At 39.9% G+C, this 25917-nt stretch overlaps 1 protein-coding gene across 1 annotated transcript; it reads right to left on the reverse strand. All coding sequences in view use genetic code 11, as the record gives it.

Annotated features, from left to right (window-relative positions):
- Window positions 1-6157: 6157 nt before the first annotated feature.
- Window positions 6158-16510, reverse strand: EGR_01373 (Histone deacetylase; the record flags this gene model as incomplete). The annotated part of the gene is made up of 4 exons (XM_024490622.1): window positions 6158-7801; window positions 11880-12008; window positions 13961-14129; window positions 14604-16510. 4 exons carry the CDS (start codon window positions 16508-16510, stop codon window positions 6158-6160), a joined length of 3849 nt encoding a protein of 1282 aa, XP_024354946.1.
- Between the last annotated feature and the right edge of the window lie 9407 nt (window positions 16511-25917).

Below are 25917 nucleotides of genomic sequence, written 5' to 3' on the forward strand. Positions count from 1 at the left end.
ATTTTTATTAATCGCTAAATTAAATCAAGTTAAACAATTAGTTGAAACTTCTTGATGAAGTTTACGTGGGAGATATTCGGAGCATAAAAATCTTGGGCCCAGTTTTTCGAGACATTGTATTTCCGCTTTTCGTTGCGTAGCCTCCATGTACTCGATCTGGTTACGGTTTGACCATCAGGTGTGCTGCTTACTTCAAACTGCAACTTCTTTTCCTCTTTGTAGTAACTCCTCTCCTTTATGCTTTGGAGCACCAGTTTATCTGATTTAGTTATCTGGAGAAGGTCTTGATTCTTTACCTGCAGCCTATAAGAGATAAAGGTATTGGAAGTGGGGACGTACATTGATGTGTCTGACGGTAATAGTCCTAATAACTTAAGAGAGGGTATACCCAGTACGGTACCCGAAGCTGACTTGAGAGCTGGATTCTGCAAATTTGTGGAGTGCGTCAGCTCGAATTTGCAGCTTACGTGAGACCCGTACTTGTAGGTGAGGTATATACCGAACCCTAAATTTTAGTATAAATGGGCATGGCGTTTACCGTGTGGATCTGCATCAACCAGCGCAAATATGGGTATCTTCGGATATTTCTGATAAAGTTTGCATAGGAATGAACGTGTTGCTAAATCCGGATATCCTTTGGACTAAATGAGAGTAGATGTATATGAAGGTAAAGTACTGTTATGAGAACGCATGGTTGGTATTCAGCGTAAAATTCGCTCATCATAATGGTTTGGAATGTTGCGTCTTTTTCAATGACAATTATGAAGTTGGCGCAGCACATTATATCTTCACTTAAATTCGTAATAAGTGGAAACAAACCATTAACATCTAGGAATAGGCTGGGTAAGCTGACACCCTAAAACAGATAACAGTTTTAGAGTTATATAAGCGTTTGAAAGTGTCCAGATGCATTTGTGCCAACTAAGGAGGCGCACCTCTCTTGAGGTTTTAAACGAAAAAACGATGTCTTTTTCCCCACGTAGCCACACGTCTCCATAAGCTATTGACTTAGATGTTGCAATCTGAAGGTAGATCAGGGAAGCTCATACCGTGTTAAGATCAAGTCGGTTAATCCTGAGGTATTCACATGTACGAGTTAAGAGCCTATCAATGACAGCTTGCTTCAGGAATATCCGCGGGTTTTCGTAGTATATTGACCTTTACAAGTAAATTTGTTAGCAAACTACCTTTTTGTCACAATGCTACGGTTCTTAATAGCTTTGTACACAATAGAAAGAAAGAGGGATATTTGTGCTGAAACTATATTTAAAACAAGAGACGTTGATACCATGTACTTGCAAGCGATTGGTGCAAAAATTAAATTTTTTTAGAAAATCCAGACCTAAATCAGTACCACTTGTTTCATTACGGTTTGCTAGAACCACGAGAATTTGAAACACTAGCTCCTCAATCGACGAAAGCACATTCATTCATCAAAATGTTGCGGTAGTAGTGTTTTAATAAACGGGATTGGTAGAAAAAAGCACAGCTTAAATCTGTCAAAAAACGGCCAGTGAAAGTGAAAATCCTGAAAAAGTAAATGTTGCAATGATATAAGCAGACAACTGTTGCTGTCGCACTGAGAGATAGACTAACCGAAGTTAAATACAATTATTCATTTATTAAAAGACCCAAAGTAAAATATTATTAGATTTTTACTTTTTAACTATGTTTTGTGTTTTTTTCATAAATATAACCAGTATTTCAGCACTTGACTTAATTTATGGTCCATTCTCTCAGCGACTTATTTGGAATATCCAACGATTTATTCTTTTTGATTGCAAGAATTTCGTAGAATCTGTATGAAAGTCTTTTGCCACAAGTGCTTGTTATTAATTGCTGCTTCATTTATTTGCATTTTGTTTTAGTCCTTCTCTATACAATTAGGTCAGTTCTGAAAGTGTGTTTGGGTGTTATCGTGCCCATGGGACGGTTATCAAAATATTTCACCACTTACCAAAGTGAAAGTGACGATCTTCGAACCTACTGTTTTTTAAAACGCGACCTAAGTTTTCTTGAAGTAATTAGTTTTTTATTTTTTTTTCTCCTAGGAGGAACTTTTTTCAGGTTTGTTTTTTTTTATGTAACTTGAGATTTGAAGTAATAGCAGATAGTAATATTCAAAACATAAGGCACTTTGAGAATCGTCAAAAGATAAATAATGTCTTGCAACGTTTTTATGGACTGCAACTTGAAATCGAGCAGATGGAAACAGGCATATTAACTCTAATCTATATGTTCTCTAGCTATTGCAAGTCGCTTAACCAAACGCACCCTTATTTCTGAAGAAGTTGAACTTTTGCAGGCTAGTCTTGCGGAAATTTGCAGGTTCTACTACATTGGCTGTTTATTTTTAGACGACATTTGAAAACGCTCAAAAAGCATAGTGCTTTTAGTAATCTAGAAAAGTTGCCCTGAAATCTTGCCCCTCCTTCGCTTTTTTGATAAACAATTTTTAGGCGCCTCTTATGTTCTTTTAAATATATTTGTGTTCTTGGGGTTTTATGGTCATCTTTATTTTTGATGATTTGCTATCACAAAACCTTTTCAGAGTATCGATTTCAATAGCGTTAAGAGTTGAAAATGGCACTAAATACAGGGAATTTTTTTAAAATCGTTAACTTTTTTTGTATTTTTTAACAGTACAAGAAATTCTCTTAACCAGTATAATTCTATTCAAAATTTTTGGTGTTTGGACTACCTAATTTAGTATTGCCTTTGAATTCATCATTCAGAAACAATGTGCATATCCTCCCTCTCAATTTTAACTAATTGGTTGGAGAATTACGGACTAATGTGGTCCACTTTAATTTGGTAATATAATCCGGTTCGTAGGCCTTGAGGTTTCTTGTAATTTTGGTAATACTTTGCTACTAATTTGTACAAGTACAAGAATATTTTTCTTGGTGTGAACACTGGTGAAGGGGTCCTCGCTAATTCAATCGATCATGGGCTTGGATTACCACTTCAGTCGATATGCTGCATTAACAGTTATTTTGGAACCGCACCTTATATTCATTAAGCTTCTTGCAACCTATTTTGATTCATAACCGCCACTTTCCGAGAAAATGCGAATGTTTGCCTTTAGCTCGAATATAGTGGGTCGATTTCCCTTTTTCTGCTTTATTTGTGTTTTTTAAAATTGCGTGCATTGCTAAACTCTTGATGATAGATTTTTTTTGCTTTGAGCACGGGATATTATACTAAAAACAAGTGGTGGTGTTTGTCTTTATTCGAAAGATCTTCACCTTAGATCATGACGTATAGTTCTGAGGAAAAACCTGAATATTTTTAACGATTGTTAGTAATTGCGTTTTACAGTCTTAATTTTTTTAAGGCTATTCACAACGAGGACATTTTATTAAAGCATTAGGCTTGATTTCATCCTGTTAGTGTCCATTTTGTGATGTTAGTGATTGGTAACTGGCGCCTATACAAGCAGGATTTAATGGCGCATATTCCTCCTTTGAGTGTCCAAGTGCGTGTAATTTTTATTGAAATTGCGTCAGATTCAAGTTAATCAGACCTAGACGTCGTAAGATAAAAGGGTTTAAAATTAGAACGTCGGAATTTTTGTAATGTGAGAAATGCTTGTCGTACTAAAAGAGTCAAATTGTATGGGGGCACGCCTAGTAAATGGGTTTAGAAGAGTTCTAAATAAAGCTTTTAATGGGCTGTGCTTACCTTATATAAAACATTTTGGGAGCGCGCCTAAAATAGACGCCCCCGCGTACGTGTATGAACGTGCAGGCATTCACGTTCCTCCGCCTAAGCGCTCCTCATTATACGCTGTGCACAGGGCAGAGGAAGTTCTAAAAATAAACGCAGCTAAATTGCTTCGCTGTTATTGTAAGTGAAGGTATGATTAGGGGGATGGAACAATGTGCATCTTGAACTCGCACGCGTGGGCATGCGTACATGCCAATTGGACCCAAATGTAACCCAGAGTAGAAGGTAGTATTTTGGCCAAAATTTGATAAAAATTATGCCAACTGGTATGCAGTGAGCAATTCTGTTAGGCCAAATGATATAATTTGTCGGCGCATAAGTGTCAAACATCTCGTTGTCATTTTCGTCGCTGAAGGTTAGAGAACTCTTGAAATGTAGTGCTTTTGACGATATTCAAATATGAATAGCATATGTTGAACAAAACAGTTTGAAAGTCTGGAACTTGGTAAGCCGAAAAGTTACTGAGATCAATATTATGCTTCCATGTGCTTGGACATAGAGAGAACTTTTAAAGAACCGAAACAATGCATTTTTAAGTTAGGATTAATCTTAACCTCAAAATACGTATCTTGAAGCTTGTCGTTTCTTCTGGAGGGACCTTCAATTGTTGACAGAATAAAAAGGCTGCGACAAAACCGAGTAAACATTTGAGCATTACGGGGGAATCCGACTCATTCACACAATTAGGGAATCATTAAAAGGGAAAATTGAGAATTTTATTGGAAGAGTACGTTTGGACACTTAATTCAAGCTTTAATGAAGGATCTACTTTGTAAAGCATGATTATTCGCAATTTGTTTAATAAAAATAGAGCAGTGAATTGGAATGCTCATGCCGTACCCTCATCAATCAGCAATTTATTTAGCAATTAACCCAGACCTAATGGTGAACGTACGGGGCTACAATCACTCATGCTACTTGTTCTCAATGATATCAACTCAAAGAGGCTTGCAAATTCGCATTGGTTAGCTAATGCAAGTAGTGTGGACCAGCATTACTGTCACATGCCACATTTCCACCTGCTACACAGGCATATTTCAAAAGCGTCGTCTTTTGATAGGTGATGAGGAGTTGGTATACATTGGACAAACTTGTGATGACCCACGGCACAACGTACTATACGAATCCAAAATTATAACTTACTGCTTTAGTCAATCATTTTAAGTGAGGAAAGGTATTAAATTGCGCAATTGGCGGCTCGAGCTTTCTGCTTTCTGATAGCCGTACTTTCTATTGAATTACAGCAACTGTACTTCTAATCCACGGAGAAAGAGGTTTTTCGGAAAATTACAATTGGTTCATCGGTAAAGAGGGGTCAAAAGTACGTCGCAATCATTGGGCATAGTCAATGTTTCCCAACAGGTTTATAGCAACACTAATATTTTACAAATAATCACTTCATAGTGAACAATGGTATCATTCCCAATCCCGATTAACATCCTGAAGGTAATTCAGCCGCTTTGATTACCCTGAGGACATCAGTTTTATTTACACCTGGTTTTGATAGCATAACACTACCTAAACATGTTAAAGTTACCAAGATGACGATAAATTTCGTCTCTATTTATCACCTTGATTCACGCCATTCCCCACCATGAGTGTTAAAATGGCCTACCTGATCAAAAGCAGGTAAAGGCCAATTTCACATTTTTTAATTATTTTTTTTTGAAATGGAAATGGTAATGTAATTACGCATTAGGCTAGACGCTTCTAGTAGATGGACGTGGTAAAATTGAGTTTAAATGGGCAGATGCGAAACGATGGGTGATAGTCAATTCCCCAAATTACTCATCACTTACTCGTGCTCTAGAATGCGGAGTTTAGTTTGCTCAAGTAATTACCTATTTCTCAGCAGATAATTTTGAACAAATTAACTGAGGTAGACAGTGAAGTTGTCCTGCCTCAAAAAGATGTCCGTCCCATTAGCAAAGCAGGAAAAAGTTAATACTGCTTTTTTAGGTTTTGAAATGTATTAATAGATGCCTTTTGTTTTAGCGAGACTATGTGATTTAATATTTACTTTTAATTGTTCTTACGTAAAAAAACAAGCAAGAAGTAAATGGAATGTAAAATAAGTCATAATTCTAAAAAATAGGGGAAAATCTTGATGATGCGCACGCTGTAAAATAGCGATGGTATCCTTACTTGTCAAACCGGTGCAAGCGTTAACGTGGGGTTGGGAAAGTGTTCGTGAGTTTGCGGTGATTGAATACTGATTACCATAAAATTCTGCACGTGGAATGACAATTATTGACGAAAGGTGAATACAGAGATACTAAGAGAAAAATATACCAAATGATTATGTACAAGCAGATCGGAATTATTGTTAGAGTGCGACACCGTGGCAACTGTGATGAGAGAGAGAAAGAGGCAGAGAGCGAACAACAGGGTTAACTGAGACAACAATACATCTGAAAGATTTAAAAAATTAGAAATGTTTTGCGGTTTGGGGTGTAACGTGAAGATCAGCCAGGCCGACCAATGCGGCAGCGGTAATTAGGTCGGTTGATTCGACTGGAGCTGTGTTTACGTCAGCCTCCATTTTCGAGACAGCCTGCGAACACATCTCGTGAGAGGGGAGCCTCATCGATTTTGCTGTCATATCCAGTGGGACGTCTTCCAAAGCAGTGCTGATGTCGTCTTCCTCTAAACAGGCCTGCTTAACGAACTTACGTTGGTTGATTTGCTGGCTGTTGGTACCCACGCTTATAATCAGTTCTGTCTCAGGCCAGGAGTTTGGTTTATTTTTACTGTCCAACTTTCCTAGTGAGTGCTTGCACTGCTCCGATGTAAATTTTGTAATAGCTGACAAAAATGAGCATTCTTCCTCCTCTCCGCTCGGCAGCCAGACATCAGCTGGTGTACCGGTGATTTCAATTGCAGAAAGAGATTTCCAGTAAGGGGTGTGGAAGCGAGATACTTGCTTTAAAGTCTCTAGTGCAGCAGGATGAGGCTTTCTAGTTCTTTCTTGATCTGACAGTCGATACAAAAGTGGGGCATCTTGTAGACCAGTGGTTCTTTCATAAGTTGACCGTAATAGTGCCCGTATACACGCTTCAGTACAATCACAGAGACTGTTCAGCTCATAACCTCCCTCTAAGCAGAGAGCAAGGCGACCACCAGCAATGTCTTGATTCGTCAGCAGCCGCGTCATCCATCCAAAAGCTGCTGGACTTACATTATATCCACCTAAATTTGCCGGATGTCCTGGAGCTGCATCGAAGCCACAGGAGACCAGTATCATGTCAGGTTTAAATTCCCGTGCTATCGGCAAAACTATATACCTAAAAGCAGCAAGATATTCTGCATCTGCCATTGTAATTCCACTCGGCCAGGCAATATTAACAGTGAAGCCCACGCCCATTCCTTCACCAATTTCTTCTAGTGCTCCGGTTCCAGGAAAGAATGCTCCGTCGTCGTAACGGTGCAATGATATATAGAGTACGGTTGGATCTGGATAAAACACTGTCTGTGTCCCGTTTCCATGGTGCACATCCCAGTCAATGATCAAAATCCTTGTTATCTGCAGATGCTCATTGGTCCTTTTAATGGTCCCAGATTTTTTGACGACTGGTAGGCCACAGGAGTTGTATACGTTGGTGGACGGAGAGGTGGAAAGATTTGGTACGCCGCTGCCGCCCTCCTCAAGGGGAAAAATGGCGCGCACCAGTTGAGCTCGTCTAGCCGCTACAGCGACGGAGTTAAAGTAGCAGAAGCCCATGGCCTGGCCGGGTTCAGCGTGGTGACCGGGTGGGCGGACGAGAGCGAAGCCGTTGGGGGCTTGGTGAAGGATAATGCGGCAGGCGAGGTCGATGACGCAGCCGGCGGCGAGGCGTGCAGCATGAGCAGTGTGGCCAGCGGTGTGCCATGCAGTGTCCGAGTCTACTCCAATGCCTCCACAGGGCAGTCGACAGAGGCGCACGGTGGCCAGCAGGGAGGGATCGATGCGAGATCGGCTGGCTGGATTGCTACCGAATAGCACGGTGTATACGTCCCGGTGAGCCAACTGCAACTCCGTTAGCGCTGCCCGCCGGCCTGGCTGATGCTGACATTCTGCAGCGAGACCTGAAGACTGAAATCTTCATCATGCAAGTTAGATTGCAAACAGCAATCTGTGAGAATCATAAAGCTACTGTAGAAGTGTTTCAGAAAGCAGTTTCTTTAACTTTCTGGATAGTTGACTTCTACTCCTACGTAGAGCCTTTTTAAATTTGACTGCGCAAACTTGAGCCTTTATCCAATTGCTTTGCGCTTAAGATGTTACATGAGGTGAATCATTCCTAAAACATCTCAAGAGCTAATTGCTTTTCAGATGCCATTATCTTTCACATTTACCTACTTTACCTTTCAAAACTGTGCAATGTTTAATGGGTTGTGCTTTTGTAACCAATGACACAAATGCGCTTGAAGCTTTCATTAAGTTATAGCACATTCACTTCGACCATTTTGCTTACTTTATACGTTCACAACTGCAGTCTACCTGAGATGATCGCATAAGATACTGCCTTCATGCGGTTTTAATCCTGAAACTCTTAGAATAGATTCACGCAGATGCCTCCACTAATTAAGCAGCGTAACAAACTTCCAGGCTATTTCACAGCGGTTGCTATAATACCGTTTTATGGTTTGGTAAATTAATATTGGTCCCTAATCAAAAAAATGTACTGCCAAGGAAATGCAACTAAGAAATGTAATGTGCAAGTAATCATTAGCTAGCAAATTCAAGAAAAAGTCGTTTTGAACCCTATCTATCAGTAGACATGTTCACTATAAGGGCATGTATTTAAGCTCCTAAACATTAGAAATAAAAAGAGTAGTCCACCTTAATTGAACACAAGTTGTAAATGGGGCTATGCAGTCTTGTAGCCTTCGCTTGGACTTAGTATCTTGAGCTTCACCACAAAAAAAAGCAAAACAGAGCCTTCACATGCTCTTTTCTTGGAATGTTTCACCGTTGCCTAGTTAACATCATACTCTCAGGAGGCAAAATTGGGTGAGGAGTACTATTTGTGATGTCCCGAATATCTTAACTCAATTAGTATTAACCGTCTTTCTGCAAAAATGCTATTATCGTTTAATGATTTAATGCTACTGTCAGTACGTCGGCAGGCTCAGGCAAGAATTGCCTCTTTTCAGAAACAATTGCTACCATTGAATTCAATGCGCTTTTCATCAAACATGTGCCAAAAAAGGAAGTGCATTGGACCGCCTCAGATTCTGCCGAGTAATCTCGCATAAGAAGTCCTGCCAAAGGATGAAAGAGTGAGTAATAGTTGAAAACACCGAGTCCTAATGTTTATCTTGATCTCGAACCATGTTCCAAATTATTGAGCTACATCAGCTAGCATAATCGCTATCGGCGAAATTTACCGGTCAGATATTAGGAGGATCAAAAGTAATTTGCACACTTTCAATTAAATACCGGCACTAATTTGCTTCCCTTTGCCTTTTTGTATTTAGCAATTCTTGATTTTTTGTTAAGTCCTGCACCAGTGAACAGGCACCTTACCCGTTTTTTACTAGCATTCACTTCAGCATAATATCCAGCCGATTACATTATTCTCTATATTTACTTAAATAATGCAGGTGTATTTTAAAGCTTTTTAATGAACCCCTAAACACACAGTGGCAGATTCCACGCCTCAATAATTTGTAATACTAGTTATTTTAATGATTGGATCTGGCCCTTCTATTCATCACAGCAGTTTTACCTTCTCCGAAATGCAGTTAACAAAAGTGCACGAATAGACAGCCACTTACCATGAAGTCTTTAGAAATGTTTATTTCCTAAAAGAGGTACAACTTTCAACATTTTCACGAATAATTTGTCTGACAGGAACGACATTCGTGTTCTTAGACCCTTAAAAACAAGCTTATTTGAAGCCTTTGCTCCAACAACCTTCACTTGAAAGCAAAATAAACGTGGTTATCCTTCAACGCAATTACTTCCTGAACTTAAGTGTTTCCTTAAATAAGAATGGTGGTTTCTCCTGTTATTCTAAACGACTTTTCCAAACCTGCTAATGCACACTTAGAAGTGCCAAATGTATTGGCTCTAACGCCTCTCCCTGCAGCCGGTGTTCGTGATGTGCTCCGCTGAACTCGCAAAGATAAGAGGACTTCATAAATTTCCCATTCAGAAATATCTTCCGTAGGAAATAAGACCAGGTAACTACTTGAATAATTTTTGGTGTAGTTTTCTGAATACGCGCAGTTTGTCACGCGTAAATGTAACCTATTACAATTGTTTAAGGTTGTTATGTTTATATATTTTTATTCAAGAGGTTACGATCTCGTAGAGCAGCGAAAATGCATTTATAAAAACCATAAATAGAGCGCTTGGACAGTGCTTTGCCCAAATAAACTATTTTTAGTTGTTGTATATTCCGTCCAATGAAAAGATTCCTTTTCCAGTTAATCTAGCCAGGCATCGGCCAATGCTGCAACGTCCGACTGCCTGTGCGCATACAATATCACACAACCGGAAAAACTACGGAGGCTGCACATTGTGAATCTCTTTCGGTTGCTCCACAAGACATACCTATTGTTCCATTAAGCCGGGAAAACCAAATAACATGACCTATAGTGGGGTAGATTGCATAATTAATAAAGTTTTTACTTTCAAGATGCACTGAGGTACAAGTGATTAAATTAATGACTGAGAAAACATATGAAAGTCGCTCTGTGAATTGCCGCAGGAAAGGTAAGATAGCAGTGATCGATGGATCATAAGACTTGGTAAAAAGGAACGCTAAGGGGAGCTTAAAAATCTGCGCACAAGTAATCATGCCAGTTTTGTGGCGTGTCCTAAGCAGGCATGAGCAGAGCGACCCGAAAAGGCTTGGTTCTTAGCTGCGGAAAATGTGTTACTGATAAACGATGAAAAATTACATGTTTAGGAGGAGTAAGAAACGCCTACAGTAACTGAATACATGAGTGAAAGTATCGACTACAAATCGAAAACTATACTAGTATTTTTACTCTACGCGCAGGTATTTCACGAAAACAAGAAAACCAAATAAAGATGTAGGATGCAATAAATAAAATGATCTTCGGAAGGATTGGGAGAATATGATCGCATCTACTTATCCTGAGATGACCACTCCGATTATTTGCTACTAATATGTCCCCTAGTTCCTGACACACAACCACTGATTACAATGAATAGTGCCATTAAGAAGAACCTTAACCGTTCTTCTGTACATGGTTTGGCTATGACGCTTAGTGGGATGTTGACAAAGCTTCAAGGAGGAATGATCCGAAGGAGTGCACATCCATTTATTGCGCCGACTCGCTGAGTGAAGTGAACCCCACGGAAGCTTGCAGTGATAATTCATGCTGCAGTTTTTTACTTGTAAACAAAAATGTGTGGAACATTTCAGTGTTGGCCATTCATTGCTTGGTAAGTTGCAAAACAATTTACTCTTGCGCAGCACAATTACGGCACTACAGATTACCTATCGTACATATCTATCAAGCGTGGTAATTCCAGTTTGAATGAATGATATTATGCCAATTCGAAAGCGGGTCTGACTTTTAAATGAACCTTAGAACCTGTTAAGTGTTGTGTTTAGAAGTACAACTCAATTCTCTTATCGTGAAAACGGAGCCACTTGATAAACTCGTGCAAAACTGTTTCAGGTAGTTTCCAATTTTGGCGAACTCGTGATGGTCTGTGCATCCGGAAATAGCCCTGATGCCCTGTTTCTAGTTTAACTATCTTAATATGTCAGTATGTCATATACTAACGGCATTATATCAATGGATGATATTTTATGAATATGGATGTGATGGATAAGATGGGTATGATATACTATTTGATGTATATGCTAGGTTTATTTTCCCGATCTTTAATAATTTACATGTTTTTATTCTATCTTCCCATCTCAGCCATAATTCATGACACTTATGCATATAACTTTTGCACGCAGACCTTGGATACTTGGGCACGAATTACGCATTGGAATTCTGTCTATTACCATATCGCTGACTATTAGTTCAATTTGATTTCAAAGAAGCAGTGAACTCGGTTGCCAACACCTGCACGACAGGAAGCTGTACCTAAGACACCCACCATTGCATAGTTTAGGCATTCGTGGTGGTCATGGTTGTTAAAGAACAGGAGTTGGCCGTGCAAGCATCTGCCTTACCTGTATTCTTTGCCAGATGGCGACCAAACGCGAGGGGTTCTCCGGGTGATTGGCGTCGATCTGGCAGGTGCATCGGTGTGCAAGCATGCCAACATCGTAGGCCAAAACTGTTGTGAACTCAGTACTCTGCTAAAAAAAACAAAAATAAGCCACGTCTGTTTAGTTAAACCACCTAGACAGAGAGCAAATATGTAGTGATAATAATTTGGATTTCATTGTACCATAATCATTTACTAGTAGTATGGTCTGACATACCGTAAGGTATTATTATGGTTTTATCAGCTATGGCACTGTTCTTGGCCTACTCTTCAGAAGGCAACTAAGTGCTAGTCCTTTGCTAATAAGTTGGAACATTAATATATATTGTTTGTAGGAAATGCCCTGATGACTATTTCATTTTTTTTGAAACAGAATCGTTGGACATCAAAACTTGGTGATTTAGTGCATCAGTGGCGAATTTAAGTTATTTGTAGTATTTAGTGAGTAGATAAATGCATCTGCCTAAACCCGCTTTAATAAAATACAAGTAGTATCTACATTTATTTGCCACACCAAATGGTTTTCTCTGGATTTAGATCCATAAATAGCAAAGGAAATTCCAATGTCTACATACCATTTTATATTTGATTGGAATTAATACCACCCAAATAAGATTTCCCTATTAATTGTTTGCTAATTAGGGTAGCAAAAATGTGGTGCGTGATAAAATCATTGACCACCTTCAGCCACAATAGGCATTCTCTAAATGTAGTGTCCCAGAACGGTAGAATCATTTTCTTCGAAGTCAAGTAATTGGTATACATTACTAAAGGACCTCAATCAAAGACCCATTTATTGCATGGTCTTTACCACTTTTTTTCGCTTTGTATCGACCTTTATGAAATTAAAATACGGCGACTCATTCACTAGCTGATAATATCACCTAGTATTTAACGGTACTGACTACGAGTGACATAAATATGCAGATCAAGAGAATGAAACAGAACAGGATTTGCTAGCAGCATTTCCGTGACTGATGTAGTTGGTTAAGACTAACACCTTGTTGGACATACAAGTGTTTACCAAGAGATAGAAATGAACTGCAACATTTTTGTAACCAAGTCATGTATTTAATGAAACATCGCTCAGTCAGACAAGGAAATGCTGTTTTCAAAACTCTCAAAGAGCAGAGGGGGAATTCTGCAGTCATAATTACACGATATTGTAGAACTTGACAGAGCCGCACATTATACAATTGAGGCAGGTGCTTTATGGGACACCTAAGGCACTTGACTTAGGGCAATTCACATCACTGAGGTTTCAAAAGACTCCATCAAATCAACATTCTGGAATTGCTTTAGGGTTTTCGCATATCCACAGTGTGGATGTAGGTTGTGTGGGTTATAACAGTCACACTTCATTTGACAGGTAACAAAACGCATTATAAAGGAAACGTTTTCCACATCTTGATAAAGCCTAAAGCGAATGTCGACGTAATTTATTTGGTATTAAGGTAACAGGTATCGCAGTAGTACAATACACTTTGGTTTAAGTCAGTAGGCCTATCGTTTAAAATGTTTGGATATTTAGGGGGCTTGCATACTCAAACAATCGCATACAGTTGGTAAATTTTACACAAAAATAGGGACTTTGAACAGTTATTCTGCTTGTAGTAACCGAGAGGTTGTATTTCAAAACTCGTGTCATTTGGCCTGGCAACTAAGGCGAATAAACACGAATTAGAGTTTGATTTGATTTTTTCCCTGATTCACAAGTTGATTTTTGTACTTAGAGGAAATTATAGGCATTTAATCAGCTGTCTTATGCACAAAATGAATATCAATTTGTACTTTAACATTTTATACCAGATTTAAATGCCCTTAGATGAAGAAGTCGCGCCAAAACACAGAAAACCTTCATCTGAAATTAAGGTTGGAATTTACCTGTTCAAAAGTATCATATTCATACACTCAGCAGTTGGGTCTATCAATGAAATAGCTTGTAACAGACTAGATTCTTGCCCGGTACATAGGTGGATTGGATAGGCGATGGAAAGAATCGAACAAAAGATGGCGAGGCATAGACTACATTTGCTAAGTTACCGCGGGAGTTTCCGTCGTTGGTCGCCTTGCCAGTGTCACCACTGGACTTGAGGCGGTCCTCTCCAATAGCGGACTAGCATTTTGGTGGCCTCCCTTAAGGTAGAAGGGGTCACACACATTTCCAAGTGTAGACGAACCCGAGGAACGCTCACTATTTGGTGATTCACTCCTGTAATGCATGCAACGTCCACAATTAGCGTAGCGCCTATCGTCCCCTACTTATGGGGAAGTCACCATTTGTGCTTTGTAGATTAGTAAATATTTTTAAGGCGACACGAACATTATCCACCCTAAGGTCATATATAAAAATGGCTTATTAGGTTAGAATTCAGTGATTCTAAAATAAGTCATTATAAAAACAAACTTCTACAGAGAACTTTTTACCTATAAATCGGCTAACCTAGAAAACATCTCCTTAAAAGTACATCGAAAAGATAAGACCGCGACCTGGTGGGATCGAAAATTCATACCATCGACTGTATTTTGGAATATGCTCTGTGCAATTCCCAGGAATCAACTATCAGAAGATTTGATCGCGTGCATATATTTGCGGACTTCACAATTCCCTATTGCTAACCACACCTTGTCTCGCATAGCACTTCTACGCCTTACAAGTATTTTGAACTAAACTTTAAAAAATTACTTTTCAAGCAGTTTTCTACGCAGCTGTTGCATGATTTTGCTGCGTTGCTCATCCTCCGGGAGACCGGCACTTGTGACGGTTTTAGTGAATGACTTCAAGGTTGAAGTTGATGTCAAAGCAGCAGCCTCCATGGCCATTGCTGATGCGGCGGATAGCAGTCCAACGCCTACCCCACTGGCTCCTCCACTGTCGATGAGACTCCCTCCAGAACCTCCCTCACAACTTGTAGGGCCCCCAAAGTTCCCGCGAACCACATTCCCTGTCAGGCGAATCGGCGCTGATCGAGTGCGACTGAGGAGGCCAGAAACTTGCTTGCATCGACGATAAGGTGCCTGGCCTGACTGCTGCCTACCTCTTCCAAATTCACATAACTCTGCACTTTCTCCAGATAAGCCCACTGACTGATCCGTATTTTTTGGACTGCCTCCTTGACTATTCTTGCTTTTTTCTTGTTTCATATATTCACGAACTAAGCAAAGATAGTTTTGTATTGCCTTCAGCAATCCTCCAGTCATAGCAACTGGGTTAGTGGCGAGTGATGCGAGGAATTCCATCACAGCTTCGCTATCGTCGATGCATTTTGGTGAATTCGACATGGTCCCACGTGTCTCACTCATATCCACATCTACTGTACCAAATTTCATGCTAGTAGTGGCTGCATGAGAATCTGCTTCGCTTGCCACCTCCATTGGCGTACTGTCACTTTCTTCGGAATGCTTCGATAGTTCCTTATTCTCCAGTGTGAGCTGCGAGTGAGTTGGCAATGGTCGAGAGGAGGCTTTGTGAAGACCTAAACACTGCCCAACATCTCCAGCCTCACTGATACTCCGCGAGCCGCGTGTATGGTGCGCGAAATATGGGGCAGAGCTCACAACAGCCGCAGCAACAGCTAGAGGGTTAACACTTCTTCTATCGTTTCGGTTGGTCTTGTGCTTCAAGGCTCCACTACTACCGCGTATTTTAAGGCTGGGCTCTGATAGAGTTTTACGAAGCAACACAGATGTATTCCTAGGTGTCACCAACGAAGTATCGTTATTAGAGCGTATTTCCTGTCCTGCGGATAGCGCGATAAATGCCCAAGGTGGAAGATTGCCCATATGCTTTCTGGTGTCCGCAAGGAAGGCTGATTGCTGTCCGGTAGCGACTTGACCTGCCGTGCACATCATCTGTGGGATTCCGTAACCACTGGGAAAACCGCATTCGGAGTCGGTTGGGTGGTAGTCCCGATAGTTTGAGCAACCTGTCGTAGGAGGCCCCCAATCCTCATCCAACTCCATTGAAGGAGATACAAACGACGCCGTTTTAGAGCCTGTAATCGCACTCTCCTTGCTTCTCCTCTTATTAAGCACACAGTCTTTAAGTCGTTGCCTCACGTGCGTTGAAACATGAGACTTTGATATAGTTGTAGCAACCGTACTGATACTACCAGATGGTGTGGCTGCTGCAATCATGGTCTGCTGCTTGCCCACAGAGCCTGTATAGGACGATCCTGAGCTCTGTCGGCTAGAACCGGATGTCGATTTTATATGGTCGATAGGGGCGGTTACATTTGTGGTAGTGGAGGCGAAGGCTGAATGCCTTCGATGATCTGGTGTAAGTCCGAGAATTTGAGCTGGTAAGTCCTCAGAATGGTTAAGAGCAGCGGCCACACGATCGTAGATGGAATTACCGGACTTGAGGGAAGTGACTGTTATTTTGGAGGCCAAGTCACGGTCAACAGGCACCGAGGCACCAATGGCCGCCTCTAACACCTCCTTTTGGTGCTGTTTGGGGGCAATCAGTTCACTTAGTGAGGAGGATCGCTCGTATTCCTGAGAGAACTGCTTGTGAGTTAGAGGCTGTCGGGCTGAAGATGGCTCGTATTTTCCGGCCGGTTGCTGGCATAATGCGTCTGGGATGCGTTCCATGGAGCTTGTTTTCCTTTGGCGGTAAAAGTTTTTTGACTCGTTAAATTGCATGAGTAGTTGTTGCAATTACAGTAAAGTTGAAGCCCATTTCAACCATAGCAAGTTTCTACCTCACTTTCAAATACGCTTTCAAGCAGCATAAAGTCAGCTTTTAAACGCAAGGTGAGCCATGTCTTCCTAAAACGGGAGATATGCCTACGCACAGAACTGCCAATAGCTGCTTACGCGTGGACGACAACCAAGAAAATTGCGTGCACACTGGCTAAAGACAAGCTCGGTCTCTGATTGGTAATTGCGTAATGTAAGGCCATTTTGAAAGCTCTATGGCGTAGCAATGACCTTGAGATATGTGGTCTAAAAATACCCCGATGGAAACTTCTGCCACTGGTTGTTTAAGCCTCCACACAGACTGTTGCAAACAGTTTGGACGAAAGACATTCTTTCATTCGTTGTTTCACTTCTGCACAGTGGTCATTAATATAGCCGCAACGCAAAATTGTAAATTAGGAAAAAGGGGATCTGAGATTATCACTTGGCGGCAGATGCCATGGCTTTTGCACGCGAACAAAGGTGAGATAAAGTTTATCGTGAAAACTTGAGTGCCCAGTGGGGATAAATTAAGCTAATGTTGTCACAAAAGGAGCGAAGCGCTAAGGAACCTCTAGAAATTCATGCACTTGATTTGGTAGACTAAAAATAAACCGCAGGCTGGAACTCGAATGAGGAGCTGGCCGATGGAATGCCTCACTGTTCCATCTGCTTGGTACTGCACGAAGGGGCACCACCAAACATGAGATTTTAATGCGGCCTATGGCATTTATGGGCAGTTTTAATGCGTCAGTAACGTCAAATCAATCCACAAAAAATTTGAATAGTTTGACATAGATACACGAGGCCTTAGTCACGATTCACTCTAAATACGTTGGCTCGACAGCTAAAGAAGAAATTCAAATTACAACCCTTAAGTTCATTTAATGTGTTTGCCCACCGAATTGTTAAGCAAAACACTAAATTATCAGTTGCTGTGGTTTCAATTTTACGACAGTATTCGAGTACAGGATTGACTGCCATATTCCATGCTCGTTGCTGCAAATGCGTGAAACAAAAACAAATACCAGATGCAGAATGAAGAAGCAATCATTGCAGGCATGATAAGAGGAGCGCAACTTTACTGTAGGCACAATTTTTAACTCGTAAAATACCGGTTTGCATAAGTTGAATACATAAAACCAACTATAATCATGCAGGGCAAATAATACGATGCTAAGTCGGAGACTAGCTTGAGCTACTAAAGGAAATAATGTAACAAAATCGTCAGGATAATTTTTTTTGGTTCTAGCAGTAATCTACTGCCATTTCATTAAATACTATGCAATATTTAGATGTCGCTGAGTTTAGGGAGCATTTATTATTTTGACATCTTTCAAATATGCCTTCTAGCCAAACATTATGGTTATACGATCTAGACCAAAATTTCTGCAGAAAAGACTTTCCAATTAATTTGTGCGCTGTCCCTTTCCGACTATGTTGCATTCGCAGGGATAAGGGCCATTACGTTTGGACGGAGTTTTTCATTATGAAAACAATTCTAAATTGTTTAGTTGTTCACTAATCGAATTGTCTTGCTCACCCTCATCAAATTAAGTTTACCGGTCGTGCATCTAATTTACCAAGGGTCAGGTGGGTTCTCACAACTGTAACTTATAAGCCAAGAGACAAGTAAATGAAATTGTTGAAATCATTCAGATTTTGTTGTTATAAAATCTATGCTGATAAGGGTCATAATTGAGCTTGGCCACTTGATGTATCCGATGACCCACCATGACTATAGGGTTGGTCGCAGCCAATAGCAATACCATGAAGCCACAACAGTTAACTATACTTCCGATTTTGTTTAAGTTGTCATTTGTGCAAAAACGAGTACAAGAACCACGCTCCCAGTAAAGCACGTGACGGTAACATCTGTGGTATGTAGTCATGGCCAGGTGTTAAGTCTATGCCTGCATCCATACTCAACAAGGTTACCTGCCTTGTACCCCAGCTGCTCCCCTTTAATTCACGATGTACAGTTCGTTCTGCTTGAATATTACGATGTATCAACATTCATGGATGATACCTGTTAAAGGATACTATGTTATTTCAAGGCAGTCGTTTTAAGTAACGGTGGGTGTTCTATTCATATAATTTCCGGAAAAGAGAGGCACCACAACTCCTGGCGTAACCTGTTTAAAGGCACTCCCCTTCCCCCCAGCTCATATCACCCCAGAGGTAGATTTTATAAACAGGTATGTCGAAATAGTATGCAGGTAGCTGGAGCTCGGTGCTTGAGTCGTGACCGGGTGGCTGTGATGTCCGATTCACACGATCACTCCACTTGCTTGTGTCCAATCAGTAAATGTAGTGAATCCTTATTTTAGTAGGATTTGCAGCATTACCGCCTTCCATTCATAACTGCTCCTACCCAGACTTTTTGTGAGTTGTTAAAAATACGAAATATTTAGAACTTGGAAGAAGTTTTCAGTGCCATTAGTAGTTTGACGACAGGAGTGAACACCTTTGCATAGTTGTATTTTTTGAAGTTACATGTTAAGTCATTTGAATGGCAAAGTAGTGTATTTATTAAATCATACTCAGTAAATTGGGTTACTATTTACACTCCTTTGTCAAACAGTGTACCAAGGCAAGATGTATAATTATCTAACAAAACAATCGGTGACCTAAGCTTTCTCATTTTTGTATCGTCGATGCGTATTATGGCCCAGCTGCAATTTCCAATGCAGCCGCTGCTATGCTTTAATATTGGCCCAAATGGATGGACCTCTAACCGGAAATTTATGCTTTGATTTGTTTTTGGACAGTGCGATTGATTTGAAAGTAAATCAGATTCTTGTCAGTACCTGCCAGTGTCCCAATGATTGATTGGTTTATGTTGATGGATGTGTGATCTTATTACTTAAAACCTGGATGTAGTGTAATACCATTAAATTAAAGATCTGACGATTTGATCACACTGAGGGAAAGTAGTTAAGTCGAAATTTATAACCAAAGGTAGTGAAAAATGGGCCATTTTAAAGCAAACATTCTATGCCCAATATATACAGCTAAGTTTTCAAATGATGAAAATTCGAGAATGGAAAAGAGTTCAAAGAGCTTAACCACTTCATGCTTGAGATGAATGTTCACAATAATGGAAAGTGAGTGATTACAAAAGAAGACCCAAGAAGTTCGTCTAAAAAGAAGTATGCAATGACTACATAAGATAAGTGAATTAATTAATAACTGGACTTCTCCATTGTGCTTAGAAGGTGTCTCTTCGCTGATGTTCAATAATTTAAGCAGAACCACGCGCACTAGTTTTTCTGAAAAACACGTCTGGCTTTTACCCATGATGTTGCATAAGTCGAATCCATTCCTGTTTCTTAAATGCAGAAGAAGGTTTCAAAGGCCCCAAATTGTGCCTAGTATAACTAAATGGAGTCGTAGTTTTAATCTCCCCCAAACGCGAAAGCCACATTGAATGCTTACTTGTGGATTGTCATATGAGATTTTACATTTTAAGTATTTCCACCAATTCCAACCATTTCTGGCCTCCTCCAACTTTACTCCTGTGAAGCCCTTATGATGCCCACTGACATTCGAAGGTGGCACTCAGCATATAATGCTTTTGGCATTTATCCCTACTATACTGGTCTACCTTATCACCATTCGACAGACTAAATTTCCAAAAGTATGCCTGACTCTCTTGAGTCTAATCATTGCCTTTGTCTTCTGCACAAATCCAGTGTTTAACGATGCCTCAATAAACCGCTCGTCTTTATACCCGAGTGGATTGAGTAGTTGCAGTCGAAATTTCCACATATGCATAGATATCCTGAACCAGTAGCAAATTATCGAGCTTATCCTCGGCCACCACAGGTGGGACGACCTTATGCCCTTTTCCTCCATGTTTATCGTGTATCACCTAACAGTATGTGAACGAAAAAATGAATCCCCAGATATCCCAATTTGAGGCTATGTCAATTTTTTTGTTAGTGAAAATAAATAAATTGGCAGTGATTTCCCAAAATAACTCCCATCACGCGGGGTTTAATAGCAATTGTGAGGTAGTTTGCGGTGTTACCAGATTGGTTGCTGAATACCCATGTGCCTTTATTAAAGCGTAAAAGGGGTCAGACTAAGTATTAGAATATATTACTTTGAAAATAGGCAAGAATCCAACTCGAATTTTAAACAAACCCAGTTTTGTTTTACTTTCTAGTAATAAAGTGTGGAAATATGTTTACGACGTGACACTGTGAGAAATGCATTTGCGTGTGAATAAATAAACCAGGTCAGTGTATATTTAAGTCCGGTTATTCCAAGTTGTAAAAAAGTGGTATTGGGACAAGCGACAAAGCACGTTCTCCTGCCTGTGGCCGACCCCATTAGTGAAAGTGACAACGCTGACAATTAAATGGATTCAATATTTGCGAGTATTTTTCTTCAATTTCTTTCGCTTTTCTCCTCTAACGTAACATGTACCAGAGATAAATTCGGATTTATCTTCATAAAAAATAACATCTTAGTCCAAGTGGAGAAGCCACCTAAGGTTACTCCTTTTAAGTGTTTATAAAATACCTTGTCGCAAAAAATTTTCCTTAATTGCCTTCTGAACCAAAATTCTTGCTTGAACGTTCGTCGCACAATCTGAACGAATATTTAAAAAATCTCAATAAATGGAACAGATTTCCCTATTTGTCAAAGTGTTACTGGCACATGCTAATAAGGAAAGGAATGCTTCCTTAATACCCCCTTCCTAACATAACAGACTTGCTTTTGACATACGATTTCATATCTTACTATCATGCAAGGCAACACGGTGATTGTTCGTGTATGTTACTTCATGGAAATTTAGCATGCATAAGAGGAATAATAACATTAAAAGTTAACCTCACTTGATCAAAACCCTGGATAAATTAAGCGATTTGATATCCTTGAAGAATATTTGATGTAGGCAGCTGATTCAAGGCTTTTTCTGCTCACAGCAGAAGAGAAGAAATGTCCCACAGCAGAAGCAAATTTCGTGGGGTTAAATTTTTGCATCAGATAGCTAAAAATTTGGTGGCAGATTTTATGAGCAAGCGTATTCACAAATGACCTTATTCATGAAACATTTCCCGAACCCTTCAGTGATTATGTTTCTAATGTGGCCTCCAATTCTCATCTCATATAACACGGCATTTTGAGAAACTTTATGGAATCGAAAGCAACCTTTAAAAAAGGTGAGCACACTAACACGTTGGGTGTGAGGCGGGTTTCACTGTATTACTCTGATTCAATCAAGAAGCAATTCCTTATACTATCAGCTGTGTTTGGAATCATATCACTTACTCATTTTGATAACCTTGCAGATCCTGTATCTAACTTGAAGAGAAGACTAAAATTCGAAATATACGTCAAGACAGCAGATTAGTGCCATCGGATTAGCGGTGAAGGTCATGGTTTCTCCAACCCGGCCAAATTTGTTTTATTGCGGAAATTGCAAATCGGTCTTCCATGGTCTTGTCTACCACCTCCAACGCAGGCAACTAAAGTGAGAAGCTGTAGTGTTTCCATGACTCAAGGGTGAAACAAATACAGACTGTAACATGCTAATCTGCGATTAAATCACTCAGAAAGTCAAGCAGTTTCGTCGAGACGGATCCATCTATTTACAAACCACATCAAGATGTGTTTGTTGAGCCAAATTTGGTTGTTTTCCAGTTGCCGCTTTTCAAAATTAGCATAAGTGAATGACTTGACTGTGCTACAGACCAAACTTAATTTCAACTCACATTTATTGTCCGTCAATCACGAAGCCACTCATTTTACAGATGGCTGTTACTCCACTCATCATAGTTCTTTTCCCCACACACGTAAGCTCATTCCAAAGTTATTTTAGCTCTGGATTGTCTGTCGTTTGGCAGCTCTTATCTCATTCTTTTCCAAACATGCTTTTTATGGTAGAGCAAATAGAAAATGTGAATTGTATTCGACGCTGCATATTTTCTGTCTGTATCTATTAATCCGAGATCATGACGCCCATTCACGGCGGATTTTTCTGTTTGTGATAATACGTTGCCTCACATAGCCTAACTTCACCCTTAAGTAAACATTCACCAATGCGCGCACTTGCGTCCATGCCTGGTTGCCTTCTTGTATTGGCTGCCCCACCTGATGCCTTAGCATATGCAACCAACTGCCGTGACAGCACACGACAGTTCAGTTGCTGCCGCCGCCTAGGATGCCGCATGTTCAATACCTTTTCCACACATATGTCGTCGCTTTTGCCAACGGCGTGCCCTTTATAGGGATTCCCACCCTCTTTTGGCACTCATCCATATAAAACCCTCTCAGAACCTGAGGTTGGATTGCGGCTGATAAACCAACTCTTGTCAAAGTTGTTAATTCAAGATATTAATAATCACTTCTTGTCCAAATTTAAGGAAGCCAAAGCTACATCAGCGTTTCTAAGCAAATGCTAGCGAAGTAAATTTTGGTTAAAATTGCATCGTCTTTTGAAAAAGCAATGCTAAATATGTGCCCTAACTTGATTTGAAAGTGCTAACTACAGGAGATTCCGTCAAATTCAACCACTGAGCAACGTTATTCAACAAAAAGGGTTGCGCAATAATTGTTAAAAGTTATTGGTGGGACTATGGCAACAAATCACACTATTATGTAAAATATGACTTCTGGGTTTTGTATCTCATTAACAAAATCACATAATATGGCCCTAACTCAGTGGGTTTTAGCCTGTTTTACACACGGACAGGCTTTTTAGAGAGATCGTTGTCGTCAGACGGGTGGAAACAAATAGATTTGATACAATTATTTCTCTTAAAATAATATCTAATAAGCACTATATGTGGAGTACATAAAAAGTGTACTTAGGTTTGGTGGTTTAACTAGTCATGGAGGTGGCTCTCCTTACCAAGTTAAACCGTGATAAATGAATGCCTGAAAGGAGAACTCGATTCTTCAGCCAGTACTCCACCAGCGGCCGTGATTTGGCCACCAAAAGTGTAAATTTTTTACAAATAAACGCCAGTTCTTTGATTATATTGCATTTTCATGTTATATCCCTATTAAATGAAGAATACTAGCACATATGTAGACGTACACTTCTTTCAAATTCGTATTAAGACTAGTGCGTAGATTTATTCGTTTAGCTGCTGATAAGATTGGTCGTGCTATTAGATCCTTCAACTCAATACTTTGGCTGTTTAACTCTCGGTTCTGGTGAGTAGCCACTTTTGACTTGGCCATTGCACCTCGCCAGGTGGGCAGGCCTTCCGGCCATGCCAGTAGCCCAAATGCCTTCTGTACGTGAAATATATATATTCTGCCCGAGTATTATATCTTCTTTCGCCTTCGGGGAAGTCTCGGGACGCTACGTAACACAGCATCCGATAGTCAATTGAGTAGCATACTTAAGGGACGCCCAACGGTAAAAGCTATGTTCAAACTTTACTGAGGCTGTATTCGTTTTATGGGGGTGAGGTTTTTGCGACATTTGATAGGCCTCCAAAATTTGAAATGCGCCTAAGGTGTGCAGTGAGATCTCATGTTGAGCAACTACTTGAAGTAAGAATGTATCATCCCCAAGTTAGCTATTGAATGACTCGCATAATTGCCTCTCACCCGGGGTCTGAGAAAATGTTTGTTAGCTTGTCAATCGAGGTACCATGCCAGACATGAAGTGAACGAAAGATATAGAGGAAAATACGCCATCTATTTAGATAACAGGGTAACGGATAGTGTTTTGGGATTCTAAAAACCAGAAGGTGTTTAGCACAGGTAATGCAAGCAACAATGTGTAATTCTTACGTTGTTTTAATGTGCCTTTCAGGGAGGAGGCAAGCAGAAAATTCTAATCTCGTGACTGTACCCTGTGACTGCGGCTCCCCTCCTTGAACATTGTATTTTCCCTCTCCATCTTATCGTCTTAAATAAATATGTCTAAAATGAGTCAACCGGCCTTATTTAAGAGCGCTAGGAATGCATGCATGATTTTGTAACTGACAATTAATATCACCAAAACTGATATTTGTATTCCAATTTCGTTTTAGAAAGCAGTTTAAGTCACGAAAACCAAAATAAAGTATTCTCAATATTGATCGTAATTTTATATGTCATTAATGAACGCAGAAGAAGCATGCCAAAAAATTATCCGGCATTAGACAGAACGCAAAATCGAAACAAATTAGTTTCACCTGTCAATTTCTACCTTTTATGCTCCTGATGCAGTCAATATAGAATCAACAAGCTTTAATAAAGTATCTGGTCTCGGTGTTAATTTTTTTTGTGGTATGAAAAAAAAGTACATAAAACCGTTGGAAATGAAATGTTTGAACAGCTTCAGAGAGGGCGAAGATACGATCTAACGCCGTAGGCTCCGTAGGAAATAATAGGCATTTTCAATACCTTCACTTTCAAATGTTTCCTTAAAGCAATTACGGCTTAGTAATTTGAGTTGCCATGACTTCGTTTTACGCACTCCAATATGCGGTAATTACACCAGTGTTTCGTTGTCATGAAACTAATTACCGTCTTTTCCATATTCGAGTGTTACCAACAAGTCATATGTAAAGTATTGAAGGAGACCTAACTTTCTGGGGTTCTTCTTTGCCCTCTAATTCACTAGATCAAGGATATATACTCGATGCATCAAAGCAGATGAAAGTATGCTCTTAACTATAATCATACATTATATGAGCAACCCAATTAACCTAAGTGGTCAAAAAATCCAATATGTTCCAGAAAGCTGTTGTTGAAAAAAAGGTCAATCGGAAGCTAAAAATTTGCGCGAGTCCTCCCTCACGCTAATATCATTTGTGGCCTGTTAGTTGGCTTAGGTTCTTCAGATTTTGAGGCGGGGAGCTCAAGCTCACTCTTTATGTAAGTGGTGAGAGCTCTCTGCCATTTATATAAAAACACGAATTTTATATCTGAAAGAGAGTACAAGATCAAGGATGTGAGTAACACTAAATACGCAACACTATGTCGCTCAATTCGCCATATTCAAACAGCGCTTACCAGGCATTCCCCATAAGTCGTTCTCCTGGTCAGATGCTAAAAAATTGGCGTACCAAAAGTGATTTAGATATTACCGTCACCAAGGGTAACTGCGAAATTTTTCAGTCCTATCGCTATGTAAGCAATGTTAGCTAAAGTGTAATTCTGTTAAAAAAATTAGGCCTTTATTTATTTTGACTTAATAATGATATTAGTGGAAGCTTCCCTATTTATTTCTGTCTGATGTTGTTAAGTTAGTAAAACTGCCTAGCTCAGGTGTTTTAGGTAAGTTCTCATAGAAATTAAATGCAATTTGACCTAAAAGTACAATTTTAGTAGAAAAGTACTGCACTTATTTTAGGATTCTCATG

This window comes from Echinococcus granulosus, assembly GCF_000524195.1.
Source record: "Echinococcus granulosus chromosome Unknown EG_S00005, whole genome shotgun sequence".
NCBI classification, from domain to species: Eukaryota; Metazoa; Platyhelminthes; class Cestoda; order Cyclophyllidea; family Taeniidae; genus Echinococcus; species Echinococcus granulosus.